Source organism: Marmota monax, unplaced genomic scaffold (assembly GCF_021218885.2).
Source record: "Marmota monax isolate L192 unplaced genomic scaffold, Marmota_monax_Labrador192_F-V1.1 WCK01_AAM20220418_F8-fsc00122, whole genome shotgun sequence".
Classification (NCBI taxonomy): domain Eukaryota; kingdom Metazoa; phylum Chordata; class Mammalia; order Rodentia; family Sciuridae; genus Marmota; species Marmota monax.
Window position 1 is genome coordinate 95,596 of NW_026695223.1, and position 18,679 is coordinate 114,274.

Sequence of the window (18,679 nt, forward strand, 5' to 3'; positions counted from 1 at the left end):
GGAAGGAGATACAGGGTCTAGTGACTCTGGTAACCGAGTAGACACTCCAAAAGAACACTGAACAGCTGGATGGAGGAAGAGCTCTCTTCTGTTAGAGGGAAAATTCAGTCTTGTCTAGGATCCAACAGAGAAATCATGCAGGTAATAAACATTAAGATCTAATTGTGACCTCCCTATTAAATGTTGTAAGTTACATGGAAAAAGAAATGATTACTTTTTTTGTCCAAAGAAGGAAAAAGAAACTGGATGGAGAGGTGAGCACAGCTATCAGAATGGGACTCAAGGTGATCAAGAATTGAAAGATTTTTTTATTAAAATAAAGCTTGAAGGGCTCTGTATATTTATTCAGAGATTATTTAAATCAGTGCTAGTTTTAGTATTATGTTTTATTCTAATGAAATAATAACCTATCACTTAAAATACACGTTTTAGAGTTTATACCTTAAAAGGACCGACTAGACCAAAACTCAAGGAATGTTACAACTGTGAGACCAGTGGACGACTATGGTTAGGTTTATTAGCAAACAATTTAGAAAAGAGAAAAATACATATCTGGTAGCAAATCTTTCTCTAAATTGGGGCCTTAGGGAAGTAAGGCATGTAGATCAGCAATGAATTTTTTATATATATATATATATATATATATATATATATATATATATATATATATATTTTTTTTTAAGCAGTGTTCGAGATTGATCCCAGGTTCTTACACATGCTAGGCAAGCATTACAACAATAAATGTTAATAAAAACTATTATTTTAATAGAGAAAATGTAAAAGGCATGTAACCCAACACTCAGCTTATGGCCAATGAGAAACCTTCCTATTTGGTTGCTGAAGTCCTAACCCATCGCTTCCTTTACCTTTAGCTGGGGACTCAACTTACAGACACAATAAAGGAAAAAATAACCAGCTTTGGGGAGTCAACAACTTCTTGCAAATGGCAACATATTACATGATGAAGTTTAAAAACATCCTAATTAAGTTCCAAATCACAGTGTTCTACTCCAAGACTAATAACAGAGTATAAATTCTGGCGGTCTTTGGGACAGATCTCACCATGTTAGAAAATAGCACTAGGTTACAAAAGTTGATTGCAGTCAGTCTTGATTTTCGTCTTTGAGATGGTGATAGTTATTATCATCTTTAAATCCTCATGGAGCTTTCCCTGTTTCTGTATGCTGAAAACAACAACCTCTTTGATTGGAAAAATAAAATCAGTAGATATGCTATCATTCAACATGACATAGTGCAGGGCAGTTCTTCTTGAAAGTTGAATCTGAAATCACACCATTAGTTTGGGTGTAGTGTATCTTGGTGCCATTATTTTTCCCCCTTCTTTATTTTGTAATATTAAGGATGTCAGCAGTCTAGTGGTTATGCCTGTTGGTTCTTAACTGCTCCTAGGTACTAGAGAAAAATCCTAGGTAAATTAAATTCTACCTGTTTTACTCTTTATTTTTCTCCTGACACTGGGAATTAAGTAATTAAGTCTTCATGAAGAACAGTTGCAAGGTTGTAGTTTTTATCCTTCCCAAAGTTACTCTAAGATCACTGGGCCACATTTAACATAAGGTTGACTTGACCATACCTATCAGTCTGTGGACATTTTGAAAGACTTAAATTCGTATTATATGCACTGATTCATAGTTGGAAGTCCTTAATTAGAGAAAACTGCTATTATAACTAAACTGTAAGAACAATGTTTAGGGAAGAGATACATCCTTAATTTTGAAGTTCTTTTTTCCACTGAATTCTATGTGTGAAAACAAATTCATGTGGTAAAGGCTAATGCAACTTTAAATTGCTGCTAGAATGTGGCTAGGGGTAAACCACAATTCTTCTGAGCCTTGTTATCATCATCATCATCATCATCATCATCTGATTTCTAAAAAGTCCTGTTAAAGATGGTTATCTATCAGCACTCTCAAGTTTCATGACCTCAATACAAATCTTGTATTCTTAATTATCTTTTCTGTAGGTTTTTCCAAAGAGTGTGACATGGGATGGATATCCTTAGTGTGAGAAGAATTTGATGAGAAAAAGCTATGAAATATTTGTTTAGATAAAGCATGACCAGGGTGAGTTGGGCACCAGTAATGTAACCTCACTACATCTAAACAGTCTTTCTTTTGTTAAAAAACAAACTCAGAATAAAAATATTGATCCTGAACATGTAAATAATTGAAATATAGAAGGAATAAACAAATGAGAAGTAACAGAAAAATGGCCTAGACTTTTTGCTTTGCTGTATTTGTTAAGGGGAATTTAACTGAAAACTACTTTATATTAAAAAAAAAACAACAATATAAATGCACATATGTACATGTACACATACTCCAACTCACATGTATGGAACCAGTCTTGTCTTTTCTTTTTTGTGGTACTGGGTATGGAACCCAGGGCCTTGCACAGGCTAGGCAAGCGCTCCATCACTGAGCTACACCCCCAGCTCTATTTCTTTCTTATTTTTCAGACAGGATCTGGTTAAGTTGCCTTGGCTGGCTTTGAACCTGCAATCCTCCTGCCTCTCCCTTCCCAGAACCTGAAATTACAGGCATGCTCTGGGAGAGAACTAGTCTTCTAGATTACTTTTCTTATACAATGCTAATTAAGTATCATAGAGATAGTAAAATTGTCATTACCATTTCAAAACTACTCTGAGGACTGCTTCAAACATTTTAACCTACTCAGAAAAACAAATTTTATAAGGGTCTCTTGCCCAAAGCTCCCTGCTTTTCTATTTTTTCTTTTTTTGGGGGGGAGGGTACACATTTGTTGCTTTTCTATTTTTAATTTTTTGGGGGGAAGGTACACATTTGAATATTTTAAGGTTTGCCATTTGCCTTTCAGCCTAATGGGTAAAATAATAAGTCTAGATGCAGCTATTATCATACAGCTCTAAAAAGGAAGGGGCCAAAATTCTCACAGGTTATTTATTCTACTACTTTGACAGAGAAATAATTTTAAAAATAGTACTGGGCCAATGAATTCTATTTCATGTGAACAGTTAATAGTTCAAATAGTTAATTCTATTTTATGTGAATTCCACCTCGATAAAAAAAAAGAAAGCTACTGGATACTTCCAAGACATTATAAATTATATGGAGAGAAAGCTTTGGGGGTGTTTCTAATGGGTCTGAACACCAAGCAGGAGCAGGAATGACCAAACTATTCTAAGTATATTATGTTCCAGATTAGTTTGGAGCTTCAACAAACCTTTAAAATAACCTTAAGCATGTGAAATGGGCTACAACAGAAAAGTCAACAGTTGCACTAGGAAGGGTGACCAAGAGGAACCTGGAGGAAAAGGATTGTTCTCAAAACAATTTCAAGCTGTTTTGTGAACTTCAATGTAATTTAGAACTTCTATGTAATTCAATTTTCAAGTGGCTTGAACAACTTGGGCTTACCACTGGGCACGGTCCACAATCACAGCATCTCAGGTGGTTGAGGCAGGACCAAGTTTGAGGCCAGCCTCAGCAATTCAGTGAGACTATACCTCAAAACAAATAATAGAAAGATCTGGAGCTATAGTTCAGTGGTAAAGTGCTCCTGGGTTCAATCCCCAGTACAAGAAAACAAACAAAAACAAACAAACTTGGGTTTACCACCTCCTGTTTTAGGTACCTAACAAGTGTAAACTAGATTTCTGTATAACTCAAACTCAGGATAGACTCTTCAAAAGACCATGAAATAGGACAGGGGTTTGTGGCTCAGTGGTAGAGTGCTTGCCTAGAATTCATGAGGCACTGGCCTCGATCCCTGGCACCACATAAAAATAATAAACAAACAAATTTTTGGTATTGTGTCCATCTACAACTAAAGACCATGAAATAGAATTAATTCTTAATGAATATCCTTAATAAATCTTGAACTATCAAGAGCTGATTCTATAGAAATAGCTCCTAAAAGAGCTATAAATTGGTGTGACCAGCAATTTGGGGTGGCTAGATTGATATTCTTGGAAGTAAACCACAGACCAGAAAGGAGGTCTAAGGAGCGTGGTTTCTCAAGCCATCAGCATGATTTTGCAACATGGTATTCTCGAGTAATGATTTACAATTTGAAGCATTATCATTTTCAAATTTCACAGTTGATATCTTACTGATGTATATGGAAATAAGCCCTGTGAATTTTTAAATAACTTAGTGCCTGGAAACTAAGATTGCTTCCAAACTAGTGATATTTGCTGTTGATATTAAATATATCTTCATCCCTGCCCTACTATATCTACAGCAGTTTTCCTATAAGGTTATATTCTAAGTAAGCAAACTACAGACTTGTCCAATAATTTGGAGATTTTATTTATTCACATAGTATGTTATCTTAGGGGGAGTGCCAAAATATTTTTATAACCTAACTTCTCTTTTCTGCTTTACACCAATATACTACTTTTTAATGAAAATCTACTATATACATAAGGAAGAATGGCCTCATCCAACTACATAAGAAGAGATCCTTTCCCTTTGTAAGTAGGAAAGCCTATGCGGGTGGGGAAGGGAGCTTTCTATTTTGCTTGTGAGACTGGCAGAAGCTGGCTCACCTGTAACATGAGCTCCTCAACCTTCAGACTCATCATATCCCAGACCTACCACTCTATCTTAATCTTTCACTTTGTAAGTAACATTTCTGCCAATTCCTTGCACTCACTGGACTTACTTGTGCCTATCTATTCTCATGTCTGGCTTTTCCCAGCCCCTCCCCAGCACTCTGCTTCTATGACTTCCTATTGTGCTTTGAGAAAAGAAGTTTGCTTTGAATCATTTCAACTGGAAACCTTATTCAGGATTCTCTGGTAATACCACACTTCCTATAATTTTCTTTCATACAGACTAACTTCCTACTCTCACAAAAAGACAAGAGTGGGGACAGGGTAGAGAGCATAAAGGGTTATAAAAGCTAGGCTTCTTACTAACCCCCAACACTAGTTAGACATTGGACCACCATTCTTCCCCTGCTTCTCACCCATCGTTTAGCACTATGAGGTCAACACACTGACCAGTCTCCTTATTTGCCGTTCTTTTAATGGATGTATTTATGTATTTACTGCAGTGTTGGGAACTGAACTCAGGGTCTTGCACATGCTTGGCAATTGTTCTATCACTGAACTCTACCCTCAGCCTTTGCCATTCTTTTTAACAACACTAACTTATTCTTTATTCTCATTAAATCTAAAATCATTAAACTCCCTTCCACATGACTCAGACCATTGGTTCACAGAAAACTATCTCAGTGGACTCTTCCTGACCATGAGATTAGGTATTTTAATATTGTCTTCCTAAACATCTTTATATCCATCTCCTCTTCATCTTCTAACCAAACTCAATATTTGCTTTTCTACTCCTGATGCTTTGTGCTAAACCAGAGGAACACACAAAACTACACAAATGTGGACTCTTTTATAAACACTTCTAAGTGGACCCATATCTTTACACAGAAATTCTATATTTCAAAGCTAAAAAATCTCTCAACTCTCTTTCACCTTCATTCTCAAATAATGCATTCTAATAATTATTGCTATAATTTGTTCTCATTTTCTCTAATCTTGCTTTCTTTTCCCCTAGTCTTTTAACTGCCCTGACACATGATGGGAAAAGGTACATCTCATTTCTCTAAAGATAAATCACAACTTCATTTCAAGGGTCATTTCTTTCTACCATCTGCAGAGGTACGTTTATCCTGCTGAATTGGCCTCTCTTGCCTTCACTACTGTCAGTCTCCTCTTCTCAACTGTCATATGTCCTTATGGGTCTTTTCCTTAAAAAGCAGTGTCTCCTAAGCTCTACCACCCATCTAGTTAACACTATGTTTTCCTTTTCACCTTCTTACCAAATTTCTTAAATAAGTAGATATTCATATCCTTCACATTTCCTTGACTAGTTCCAGGAATCTGGCTCCCTCTCCTACCTTTATATGAAAGTTGGGTCACCAGAGATCTGACAGTCAAACCTAAAGTCCCTTTCTCAGATCTCATGCTTTCCAATTTCTAGGTCATAATTTCTTCTTCACCCCAACTATTACATTGTAGCCCAGGCTGACCTCACTCACTCTGCCCAGCAATGGCACTGCTTTCTAATTTGTCCTCACCGTAGTCAAACACATTATCCAAATTACTTTTCTTAAAAACACTATAACGAGTTAGGCAAGGTGGTGTACACCTGCAATCCCAGAGGCTCCAAAGGCTGAGGCAGGAGGATCCTGAGTTCAAAGCCAGCCTCAGTAACTTAGAGAAGCCCTAAGCAACTCAGCGAGACCCTGTCTCTAAATAAAATATAAAAAGCGCTGGGGATGTGGCTCAGTGGTTAAGCATCCCTGGATTCACTCCCCAGCATCTCTCCCCCAAATGCTATAATGAAGCAACATTTTTGCCAAAACCCCACAGTTCTCTACCTCTACCATATCAAGGTGGAACTCCCTTTTTTAATATTCAAGGCTCTCAGCGCTTGACTTACCTACAGGACCTATACAACTCAGCGAGTGTATTTCCTTACTGTCCTTCCCTTCTAACTCCTTTGCACCATGCTAATTTCTACTTCTAGTCTGTGGTTCAATCCTCCCCCTTTATTGTACTGATCTTCTTCTGCTTTCATTTTAAATATAAATCATCTTTGAAAGTCAGAAAGTCCCATACTCTTTTCATGAAGCCTCTCCTTATATCAGCTCACAAGAACTTCTTTTCTTTACTATCAGCATATTTGATATTTTTCACTAAATATTTACATGTATGAACACTTTCATATCTTACTGCCACTCACTCATTCAGAGAAGGGCATAGCACTAAAGTGAAAAAAGACAAGACTGACACCAGATAATCTGACTTTGCCAATTTTGGAAAATAAAAGTGTGTGTGTGTGTGTGTGTAATTGTTTGGCATTATTACTTCTTTAAAAGGCTGGCTGGGTGCAGTGACATACACCTGTAATCCCAGTGCCTCAGGAGGCTGAAGCAGGAGGATTACAAATTTGAGACCAACTTTGGCAGCACAGCAAAGTTCTAAAGACTTAGCAAGACCCTGTCTCAAAACTAAAACATGGAAAGGGGGTGGGGAAAAAAAAAGGAAGATTGAATTGTATTTCCAATTGTATGATATCACTTAAACAGATTTGAGGACACTTTACAATAAATCATAAACCAGGGGATGGGATTGTGGTTTAGTGGAGGAGCACTCGTCTAGCACGCGCGGGGCCCTGGGTTCGATCCTCAGCACCACATAAAAATGAATAAATGGAAATGAAGATATCGTGTCCAACTAAAAAATAAATACTTTTTAAAAATCATAAACCAAAAATCCAAAACATTACAAATCAGCATAGGATAAATGGTACCCCAGTTTGTCTGCATAAATAATAATCTTCATTTTTGTAAGATTTCAATACAGCTATTTGTTCCTTTCTCTTGACTTTCTGCAGCAATGCCTCTGTGGGTGTACTTCCCACCTTCCTAAGGGCCTGTGTCACAGCAGAAGAAAGGTCTGGCAATCTTGAAGGTACTTGGAATAAGATACAAGTAGGAGCCATGTCAGTAGAAATGTGCAGACAAATACATTAAAGTTGATTTTTTTTAAAGGAACACAACACGTATATGGAAGGCTTCAGTTATTTCCCAGAACACTAAGTAAAGATACATGAGCATACACACACTTAAATAAGAATAACGAATATATGTTTTTCCTATTAAGGTTTTTTCACCTCCTACAAATTATCAAATATTTGAAGTAAAAGTATTCAATATCCTTTGTTGCCACTGTTAGAAAGGTTACTGAGAGATGAACAATGAAATGAATCTGGACTGTTATGACTATTCTTATTAAAACATATCAAGAGCTGACCTGATAAAAACAATGTGAAAATACAATTGCCACTGGGCTCATCCTTGATGACAGGATGTACATTTATTTCATTCAGCTTTGTATCCTTCAAGATCTAGCTCAGGTCACTACACAAAATCAGTACTCAAATATTTAATTAAAGCTTTGTGAAAATAAGGGGAGAATACACAAAAATATCCCCTGGAAAAACACAATGCAACAGTAGAAGGAAAGCATTACTAATCAAAACATTTTTTTCTAATGGGATCTTTAAGAAAATGTAGTCAAGAAAGAGGCACTTGATATTATATAACTAAACTCTTTCAGTGCAAGACTATTTTCTACAGTGGCACCAAAAACTTTTCAAGGCAACAGTTAATCCCCCCTTTTTTATTTCTTTGAGGTGCAGATGGGTGTCAACAAACCCCTTATAAATCTAGTAACTAAAGATTGTCTCTCTCTCTCTCTCTCAAAAAAAGAATAGATGGGTACATGCACACAAATCCACAATTTTGTAGCTTCAAAGAGTTCTGGACTCCAGGTTAAAATTCCTGTGTTAGGAAAAGACTAGTCGCTTTATAAAGGTTAAGGATGTACAAATGTGTGTGTGTGTGTGTGTGTAAACTTTTCCTTGCAAAAGATGAACCGAAACAAACCTGAAGCTTTTTAGAATTTCTCATTCTTTACCATCATTTTGGTTACAATTTGCTAGTCAGGTGAAATGGTGCTTGAGCATAAAATTATGGCTGACTTTTAATACTTCTAAGGAAACATATTAAATAAACTATTAAGTAAGCAAAAAGATAAGGCCTTACAAAGTGGTCTTGAAATTCATCAGTGAATTTAAGGATCACTTTTAGACATTCCTTATAAAAATTTGGAAATTGGAGTCTTACTATCTCAAGAAGCATTTTCCTTATTGGTGGTGTGCCTGGAAGCAGGGAGAGATGAGCAGCAGCAAAGGGACTGCTTTGGGAATCTATTCAGGACTCTGGGAAAGTCTGGGTAAACTTCAAGACAGCTTTTCTATACAAATTATGAATGGAAAAAAGAAATAGAAACAGAAAGATCAGGAAAGGAGGTTTGTTTAACAGGTCTCTCTCTCAACACTGAGAAGTAAGTAAATAAGAGCTAACCACCTGCTATGGCTTTGTAAGAAGATCCAGGAGATGAAAAGCTTACATTGAAAGCTGGAGAAAGCTATGAGCTGATAAGCATCATGACAAGGAGACCATGTTTTGTTAACAAAGTGAAGGACCACTTGCTCCGCAGGAAATAATTGGCAAAGTGTTAGTCTTTTACAACAAAAATGAAAATCATAATTAAATTAAGCTATAATTAAAGATTGATGTTTAATAAGTCTACTGTATTTTACTGGATTTTCTTAAAATGCTGGCTTAAAACCACTTCTAAATGAAAATCAGAAATTGGTATTCATGTGGAGTTTCATAAAAATAACTTAGATGGCTAGAAAATTAGTTCCTTCTGCATCCTCAGGTAACCAAATCTCAGGATATTAAGTATAGATTTTGGTTTACCCAACTATACTTCAGGATAAGGCCATTTAATTTGTTGCACTATATCTAGAAAAAGTAATCAGATCTTACATAGAGTATAACCCCCAAATTCCAACTCCAACATAACAATAGCATCATCTACTAATAAGCAGATTTTATTATTTAAAATCTCTAGCCTTTTTGGTATTCATGACACCCCTCTTGTATTTTTTTTTAAACAAATTAAGGCATACTTTTTTGTTGTTGTTGTTAAATCACAATTGTTTTGACTTTCCCTTTCTTCTCAGATGCTGCTTCACACAGGCAGAATATGATCATGTTTTCTAAATCAGCTTTTGTCCACTGCTCCAAACTGAGTTCAGTTTTCTTTTATTATCAGTTTTAAAACTATTTCAAGAAATTTTGTATTATCAAAAACATCACTTTACATTATCCTATAAAGTACTCCACTATTTTCTGTGATTCACTAAAATATCCATTTACAACTTACATGGACTAATTTTAGAGGACACTCAAACTTTTCTCTTCTACTTTAAGTCTCATTTAGGTCAAATACTTACAAAGACTTATTCCACATTTCAGGTATTAAACAATGAAATTTCCAAACAAATATCCCACCAAACTACTGTTTGTTCAATAAAAATGTTATACTACTTTAGCGGCTACTCACATACAATGTTCATCCCACATTCAAGTTTCTGATAAATCAATTAGAAGTTGAAATTGTGTTTTTTGAGGCATTTCCTGGTATACTAGGCAGTGCGTTAGGAAAGAGATTATATTGCATTTAGGCCATAATAATTATCTTTTAACCATCTATTTTATAATTAACAACCATTCAAAAATAAAGTGCAAATGTGCAAATGAGAGAGAACAAAACAGTTTCTACACATGTAATGCATAATATAAGATATAAATCTAGGTAACTGAAAACAATTGCTGACAACATCCTTCTGAGCATTAAATGACACCAACCAAGTTTGTTTTATATGTATTCTTTCTTCTCAAGTATTCAAAGAATGCAATAGACATTATCATCTCAATTCTCAAATTAGGATATTACCATTTTTTTTCACAAATCAGAAAACAAAGAACTATCATTACCTTTGTATATTTTCAGTTATAGAGCCAAAATAAGAACAATTCTAGCTAATCTCATCTGGGATCTTAATTAGTATTATAAGTTTATTCATATGAGTTAAAAATAGCATCACTCATGAGAAACAATGCCAAAATTATTATGCTAATAAATTATGTTAAAGGCCTAATGAAGAAATACTTTAGCAACTATGAGGTAACACGCTAGTTGTAGGCATGAGGAACGTTTATATTGGCTCTTTTGGGTGTATACATTAAATGCAAAATCAGAAAGGAATCATGCAAAAATCCGGTTGCCCATGCAAGCACCCCAGAGTCTAATCCTCTCCTCTCAGTTCTGTTGTCAGGCCACAGTAGTGTGGAGACTTGTAGGCTGCTGTCCTTGTTGTAATGAATGGGAAGAGGTTGACAGTGGCATGGTCGAAACCTTCACCTCTTCTTCCCCTGTGGAAAAGTCAGTCATGGTCTAGTTATGGGTGACTAGATTTGTTAACAGTCCCTTTAAAAATGATTTCAAATATTTGGAATACTGATACATATATAAAATACATGCTTAATGGTTGGAATCCGGGTGTGAAACAAGACACGAATTCTAGAATTTAAACTTTTCAAGTACTTAGAAAGTAGTTACACTCTAAACACACCCTTAATTTTAATGCTGTCAGAGATAAGATCAAATATAGTAGATTTAGATTACAAATATACTACCAAAAGAAAAAAGAAAGGAAGACAGGGCAGGAAAGCCATTCTTTTCCAAGCCAATTGGACGCCTTATAAACAGAGATACTCCTAATGAGAAATAGTTTATGAAAAAATTAAAAATTGATTCACAGGAATGAAAAACTCATTTTTGAAAAAATTATAAATCCATCTTTTAAAAGCATAAGCTATATACATTAGGAAAAGATGGAAATTATAAAGATTAAATCAATAAATTAACATATAACATGAAAACTTAATGTGTACTTTTGAGGTACCAGAAAAATATTAAAATGCTAACAATATATTGATCCAATTGACTGAAAGTAAGATGACTACTTTTAGGTCAGAGAACTACATATGAATGTAATCAGTTCTCCTAATTATAACTGATCATTATTTCACTAAAAGTGAATGGTTTCACATATGACTCAAAATTCAATCAAGTCACTGTGAAAGCAGTTGATATAGAAACAAAGAAAATTTAAAGAAAAATGCTCTCATAAGTAAAATTAGAATTAACAAAACAGGAAAAAAAATCCCAAGTCTAAACAATTTCAAATATTTTTTAAGTATATCTTGAAACAACAAAACATACAGACTTAGACTTACTATTGTTTTCCAAATAATTTTTAACATGGAATAAAAACATCTTGGCAGAGAATTCTTTAGAATAAATCTGCAAAATTACATTTGGAAAGATAGCTTAACTGACAAAATGTAGACAAAGAGTGTTTCAATCCATAGAACAGATTAGTTCAGTTCTTCAATAAATTGGCAAACTTCCTACAAATCCCAAATACATAGCAAGAAGACTGGTAAAACAAAACTTTAGACTAAAGTTCTTAGGTAAAATCATGGTATTAATGAGAACTAAGCTAGAGACTGATTTTCATCAAGTCAATAAACTTCATTCAATTTTGTTTTTATTTGTTTACTATAGGCTATATCCCTGAGCTGGGCCAATTTGTCTCATGAATAAATACTATTGATAAAAAGGGACTTGCAAGTATGTGAGAGCAAAAGTCAATTACTATGGGAAGAAAGCCAAGTTAAAGTACATGCCAGTGATCTTCAATTGTGAAGGAGAGCATCAGTGTTGTAGTGCAAAAACATTTGCATTATTGAATTTGAGGTCTGGGTTCTTATGCTAACTCTACTACTAATTGAATGTGTGACCTTTAACAAAGTAGTTAAGCTTCCTAGAATACAGCTCTGCCATTCCTAAAATGAAGAAACTGGACAAGATAAGTCACTTTTTACAACAAAAGCACAGGGTTCCAATAAAAAAAAAAATCTAAATGAATTTATTATAACTGCCCACTAATCAAAGTTCCTCCCAAGAATATTTAAATTTTTTTTCTAAGCTTAGCAAACCAGACGTGCAGCTAAGAAAATGCTGCTAAAAGATTTCACCTAATTAAGGAAATAACTCTAAAAACAAAAATGTTTTCAATTAGATAAAGGAAACAGAAGCCGAATTTCTGTCAAACCTCTGGTAACTGTTCTTCCCATGATAGGTTTCAGATACATCACTTTTTAATGATTAACTGAAACAAACCAAAAATAAAATTTAATACAAATATGTAATACACAGACATGAAATCTGTAATGATATACAGGTGGCTGCCAACTCTGATTTGCTCCAACAGTTAGGAACCCTATTTTGCCCTTCATACCTAAGGAATAAAATATACATGCTGTTCCCAGTGTAGAATTAGTTTAGAATATTCTTTATCTTAAAGTAGCAAGCCCCACTGAAACAGTATGGAGTCTTCATTACTAAAGCATTTAATGAGTAACTACCCTATATGAGATACTATGATGATCACTACAATAGTTCACTTTCAATAGTTCAACTCAAGGACAACTGAGTTCCAACTGCAGATGGGGAGACAGATATCACCTAGGTATAAACTGCTTCAAATTAGAGACATTGAAGAAGTATATAGGTTTTCAGATTTTTTACTCTGTCATTTTACTCTGTCATAGTTACTGAAAATCCTAAATCATCTAGCTGCAATGATTCAATTATTCTGCTTTTAGGCTTAGCACATTCAGTTTCCTGAGGTATCTGTCAAATGTTTATAAACCATGAGAGGATGCTGTGTGACTCTTGCCAAACAATTTTAAATATTCTGGTATATTAAACTTGAAATTTCTCTAGTTATCAGAGCCTTAAAAATAATCTAACAGCTTAACCACAGTCACTATTTAAATACCAAGCAAGTATGTAGAGCCAAAACTTGAAAACCTGAAATAACAAATTTCCCCCCACCAAATACAACAATGATTCAAAACCTAAAGTTAGTGCTTTATTTTTTAGCAACTCTGAAAAATAAGTTTTTAGTGTCCTATGGTTGAGTATAGAGTAAAAGAAAGAAAAAAAAAAAAAAAACAAAGACAGAACTATCATTTAATGCCACATTTTAAAAATAAAGTATCTACTACAGATAAAGATTTCTAATAACTAACATAGGAAAACTACATTCACTGATCAGTGATGTCTCATTACCAGTGTGGCACTCCAAAGTATCTGCTTACTTAAAATATTTGGATTAAAATTGTTCTTTGGTGTTAACGGACAATTTGAAAACTAAGAAATTGGAAGAACACATAATTTATTGAAGATGGACATGTAGAAAGTCAAATAAAAGTATATAATGAAGGCAGCTAAGACTAGAGTCCCATATCAAGCCCACACTATTGTGCCTCGCTCTCCAGAGAGCCTCATCTTCTCAACCATTGTATTACTATGGCTTAAGAAGCACTTCCTATTATGGAAGGCAATGCATCTTAATGTAATGACACACTAATGCCTGCCCTTTGTGCCTTTACTAAAGAGGTTTCCATCAACATAAAAGGCCCTTTCTCTTCCCCTGCCACTAACCCAAATCCAAGATAGTGTAGTACAGATCAATTCCTATTTCTTCAATTAAATCTCCCCAACAATTACAGGGTACATTGATGTCTCTCAGATTCCAGCACCATACAATGTTACCATTTTCATACATAACTTTATCTCTTCAAGTACACTCTAAACTACTTGGAAATAGTGTTTGTATTTTATACTTCTTTTGTATCCCCACATGGCCTGGCTCATTGTTTGATCAAACGGGAACTGAAATATTAATTGTAATTGGGTTAATACTTTATTTTTAAATATTGAGGGGGACTTTAATTTCTAATATTATAATCAATTATAAGATTCACTACTAATAATTAAAACACCACCTTTCTAAATGATTAAAACAAAGCAAAACAAAACATAATTGTATTCTAATGTGCTATCTTGAATGGAGGAAAAGAAAAGGTGTACAAAAATTGAACACTTGTTTCATAAGGGAATATCACATAGAAGGAGAGGACTGAAAAATGTCACTCTGGATTACCTACTATCTACCATAATTAAAAGAGCAAATACCAAAAGTCTCATCAATGTGTAAATCACTATATCAGGTGCTCTTAAAATTATGTAAATTCACTTCACTTATCCACAGTCACAAACTAAGATCTAGCTTTCTGTCTAGATCATGAAATGTTGTGCATTCCAAGGGAATACAAAGAATTTAGATGGACCTCTGCATATTCATTTATCTATCTTGCTAACAACAAGAGAACGAATACCTTACTGTCAAAGTATTCTAATATAATAACACCTGTGTCATGCCACACCTTAAAGGCTATGACAAGATAAAAATAAATTATATAAATTATATATCACAGTATAGGATTATTCTATTCTACTTGAAAGAATAAGGAAAGAAGAAACTCTCTTTTACACATTATCTCAAAAGCCCAAATTAAATGAGAACACTATTAAGAATGACTTCCTCAGAAAACACTACGTCTAAAAAATGTTACAGGATCTTAGACCCAAAAGTTCTGAAACCTTCAAGGGTAGCAGTACAAGACCAGAAGTATTCTGGTATCAATCTTATATTCTTAAATATATACCTAATATTTTCCCCCAGAAATAAAAACAAGACAAACTAAAAGGGTAATTTCTCTCCTTGAACAATTTCTTTTCCATATAAAGTATGTCTGTGACATGTTACAAAACATTAATAATCAGAGCTCTCAAATATTCTCATACTTTATTTATAGCGCAGTTTTGATATGTGTATGTGTGTATCTGTCAAAATAAGTAAATGCCCTACCAGTTAGAGTGGCTTTATCCCTCATGCTCTCATTGATTATCATTTTAAAATGTGTTTTAACCACTTTACTTTTATAACATAAAATAAGATTTTTTTACTATGGTGTTGAACTTCACAGCATCATAATTTCAGAGTTCATTTTTTTTTCTTTTTCTTTTTGCATTTATATGGCATATGAAAGTTTGGTAAATATCCTATTAAGTAAAATGCTTCCAAACAATGACTTGGTATAATACTCCACCATCCTTATAAAGCTCAATATTACAAGGCATCTGTCTAATTAAAAATATTTTATATTATGATAAAGACTAACTTTTTTTTACAGAAATTTTCATGACCAATAAGTACCCTCTGTTATTCAATAGTTCCTTCCCTACCCACCCAACAAAGTAAAGGCATGAGTTATTCAAGAATTTTCAAAGGCTTTAAATGAACCTACCTGCTATAGGGATCCCTCCCAGACCTGTGTTGTGCTGTGGCGGGAGATTCAAGTCCAAGAAATTACTATTTGAGGTGGGGTTTGCTGTGTGGTTCAAGTGCATGATGCTATTGCGTGGAAAGGCCATCCAAGGATAGCGGGCTGCCTGGCCTGGAAAACTGAAGGAATTATAAACTGCTCGGTGCTGCTGAAACTGAGGGAATCTTTGTGGCAAGACTGAAAAGGTACTATTAAGAGAGTTGGCATTTGTCGGTGCAGCAGGGTGTAGGAATCCAGAGCCTGGACCTTTGGCGGTTGTAGTGTGTGAAGAGGAGTTCTGAAGAGATGTGGGTGAAAGGGAAGGTTGGTCTTGGACGGACAATTCCTTCTCAATCAGGTCTGCTAAGGCTTTTCGAGTAACATCAAAGGGATCAAACCCCAAGTCATCCTCTGGTTGTTTAGAAGAACCAAAGCCAAATGCTGCTTGCCAGTCTGTGGAGGATGATACTGGGATTGTTTCTGTTAGGAAGAAAAATAGTGATGAATATAATATGCATCCGGTCCCTTTCACAATTAATAAGCAACCACAACTATGAAAAACATGTCGTAATGTAAGATAAAAGCAAATACGTACAAAATTAATATGACTTTTTAGCTTGGTAAAATAATTAGTTACAAACTACTTGATATCCAAATTACATGCAACAATTCATAATCAAAACCAGCATAAATCATTTAATGAAACAAAGTAATAAATACAATTTAACAGATTTTAATTAGTAAAACTTATTTGTTAAAATGTATTTATCAAATACAAAGTATAAATATTTTTTAAATGTCTTATATACTTCCAAGAAAAAAAAATGCACTTTAATGAAAAATATTATAGGTTTTTTGTCTGCTTCATAGGTGCTGATTTGAATGCTAATTTATGGCATCAATAAGAGAATTTATAGTAAATAAAAATGAAAATAGATTTAAAAAATGCCAAAACAATTTTTACAACTAGATAACTATCAGTTGGGGAGGGGAGAATCTTAAATTTAACTACAAAAGCACAAACCTAATTAAAAAACTCCTAATTCCAAGAGAAATAAGCTTTTTTTAATTGGAAAAATTATATACCCCTTGATTTCTGCAGAAATGTCTTTTAACACAAAAACTTGTGGGTTATATACAACAATTTATCTTATCATCTAATCCCATGCAGTTTAAATGTTTACACTTTTATAAAAGGAAAGTACAAGAGAAAAGGGCTAACAATATATCTTACTCAATGGGTTTTTTTGTTACAAGTCCGGGCACTTTAGTTATATACCTGATGTGAAGAGACTCTGTGGCTCTGGTGCTGTAGGCCAGTCACTAGATGTCTGTGGGGAGCTGGGAAAAGGAGGAAGCCCACTTGGGATAGGGTTGGGATGGCGAAAATTGTCTGAGAATAATGACTGTGACTCTGTTACTGCCCCTTCAAATGGGGACCGTGCACTGTGATTGGATGAACTGATGGGGATGACTGGATTGGATTTTGATAAACCAGGTGGTGGTGAAGGCGTATCACTGTTAGATATCTAAATAAAAAAGAAAAAGAAAATAATCAATACAAGTTTATACTTTCAATAAGCCATACTTAAAAAGAGTTGCAACTAAATATATTAGAACTGTAATCTCAAACGAGGGAACTCAGACTTTTTAATTAAAGCATGGAGTGTCAGAAAATCAATTCTATCACTAACTTGCACCTGTATTCTTTTTTTAAAAAAACCTGATCCAGCTGAAAAGATTAAACCAATTTCCTTTCCTTTTACAATCTTACTCCTCTCACTTTGTAAACAAAGAATATTTCTCACTCTCTAGGATTTCATTACAGTATTTTTCTTAAGAATAAAAATTTTCTAGGGACAAATTATTAGAAATGTTCCAGTTGGTAACAAGAGAATGAGTGACTATAACAACTAGAACCTTTTGTAAAATCAGATGTTCCCCTCCCCCCCCCCTTTTTTTTTTTGCTTTTAAGAAAACTGAAGATTTCGAATCAAGTTGTTTCCAAAGCTATCATTAAAAAATAATTATGGTAAATCTTTATATGTGTTTTAGGTATCTAATTCAGAAGGAATTCAAAGATTTAAGTGATAATAATGTAATATTTCTCCTATCTACTTAATTACACAAACAAGATGCCTCAGCAGTTATATCCTAAGAAAATTAAAAACCAGGACTATTGCTAAAACCTGTCTCATTTTACCAACAGATAATATTCATGTAGAATACATGAAATCTAAATTTAAAATTGCCTAATTCATCTCCCTAAGAAATGAATTTCCAGTAAGTTCAGTTTTTATGTTTAATGATTTTTATCAAAATCCACACATTGTTTTAATCAACAATTCCTTTTAATAAATATTCAGAAAAAAATTGACATTTAAAGACTTCACAGCAAAAATATTTTTATTTCAATTCAAAATTTATATGCATATTTTTATTTGGGTATGTTTATTAAAAAAAAATACATCGTATCAAGATAAAACCCTAATGGCAATAGAAACAGGAGGTCAAAGAGGAAAAGAAATGACGTACAATTTTTGACAAAGAGGAGTTTGTATATTTTTAAAAAACGGATGGTGGGGTATCAAAATGTATGATCAAAACATTACAATGGGATGTCAAAACATTAAACTTCTTAGTTATTGAAGGAGCAATGTAGCACTTTTACTTAAAAATACATCCTTTACAAAGGATGTATTTTGCTTATGAAAAAAATGTCAACCCAGAATACATAAGGGGATATGTGGATTTTTCAAATTCTTTTGTGGAATTTGTGAGTGAGAAGTATAAGAAAGCACTGTATTTTAGACCTCTTGGTTTTTCACCTATATTGTGGGAAACTGGCCATTGCTATTAAAGCAATTAAAATTACATTTATTTTACCAGTGTAAGAGATGTACATAAATGTAAGTAGTGAAAAACAAGTTTCCTA

The 18,679-nt window shown here is 34.0% G+C and overlaps 1 protein-coding gene across 7 annotated transcripts in view; it reads right to left on the reverse strand.

The window, feature by feature from the left end:
* Cnot4 (CCR4-NOT transcription complex subunit 4) overlaps nucleotides 1-18,679 on the reverse strand; it is a 121,315-nt gene that overhangs the window by 16,247 nt on the left and 86,389 nt on the right. For 5 of the 7 annotated variants that reach the window (XM_046434069.2, XM_046434070.2, XM_046434067.2 and 2 more), the window contains 2 exons: nucleotides 17,024-17,273; nucleotides 15,727-16,224 (listed from right to left, as the gene is read on the reverse strand). In XM_046434069.2, coding sequence (XP_046290025.1) covers nucleotides 15,727-16,224; nucleotides 17,024-17,273 — 748 coding nt within the window. Of the gene's footprint in view, nucleotides 1-9,469; nucleotides 10,873-15,726; nucleotides 16,225-17,023; nucleotides 17,274-18,679 lie in introns of those variants that run through there. The other 2 variants (XM_046434073.2, XM_046434072.2) reach the window with 1 other exon arrangement.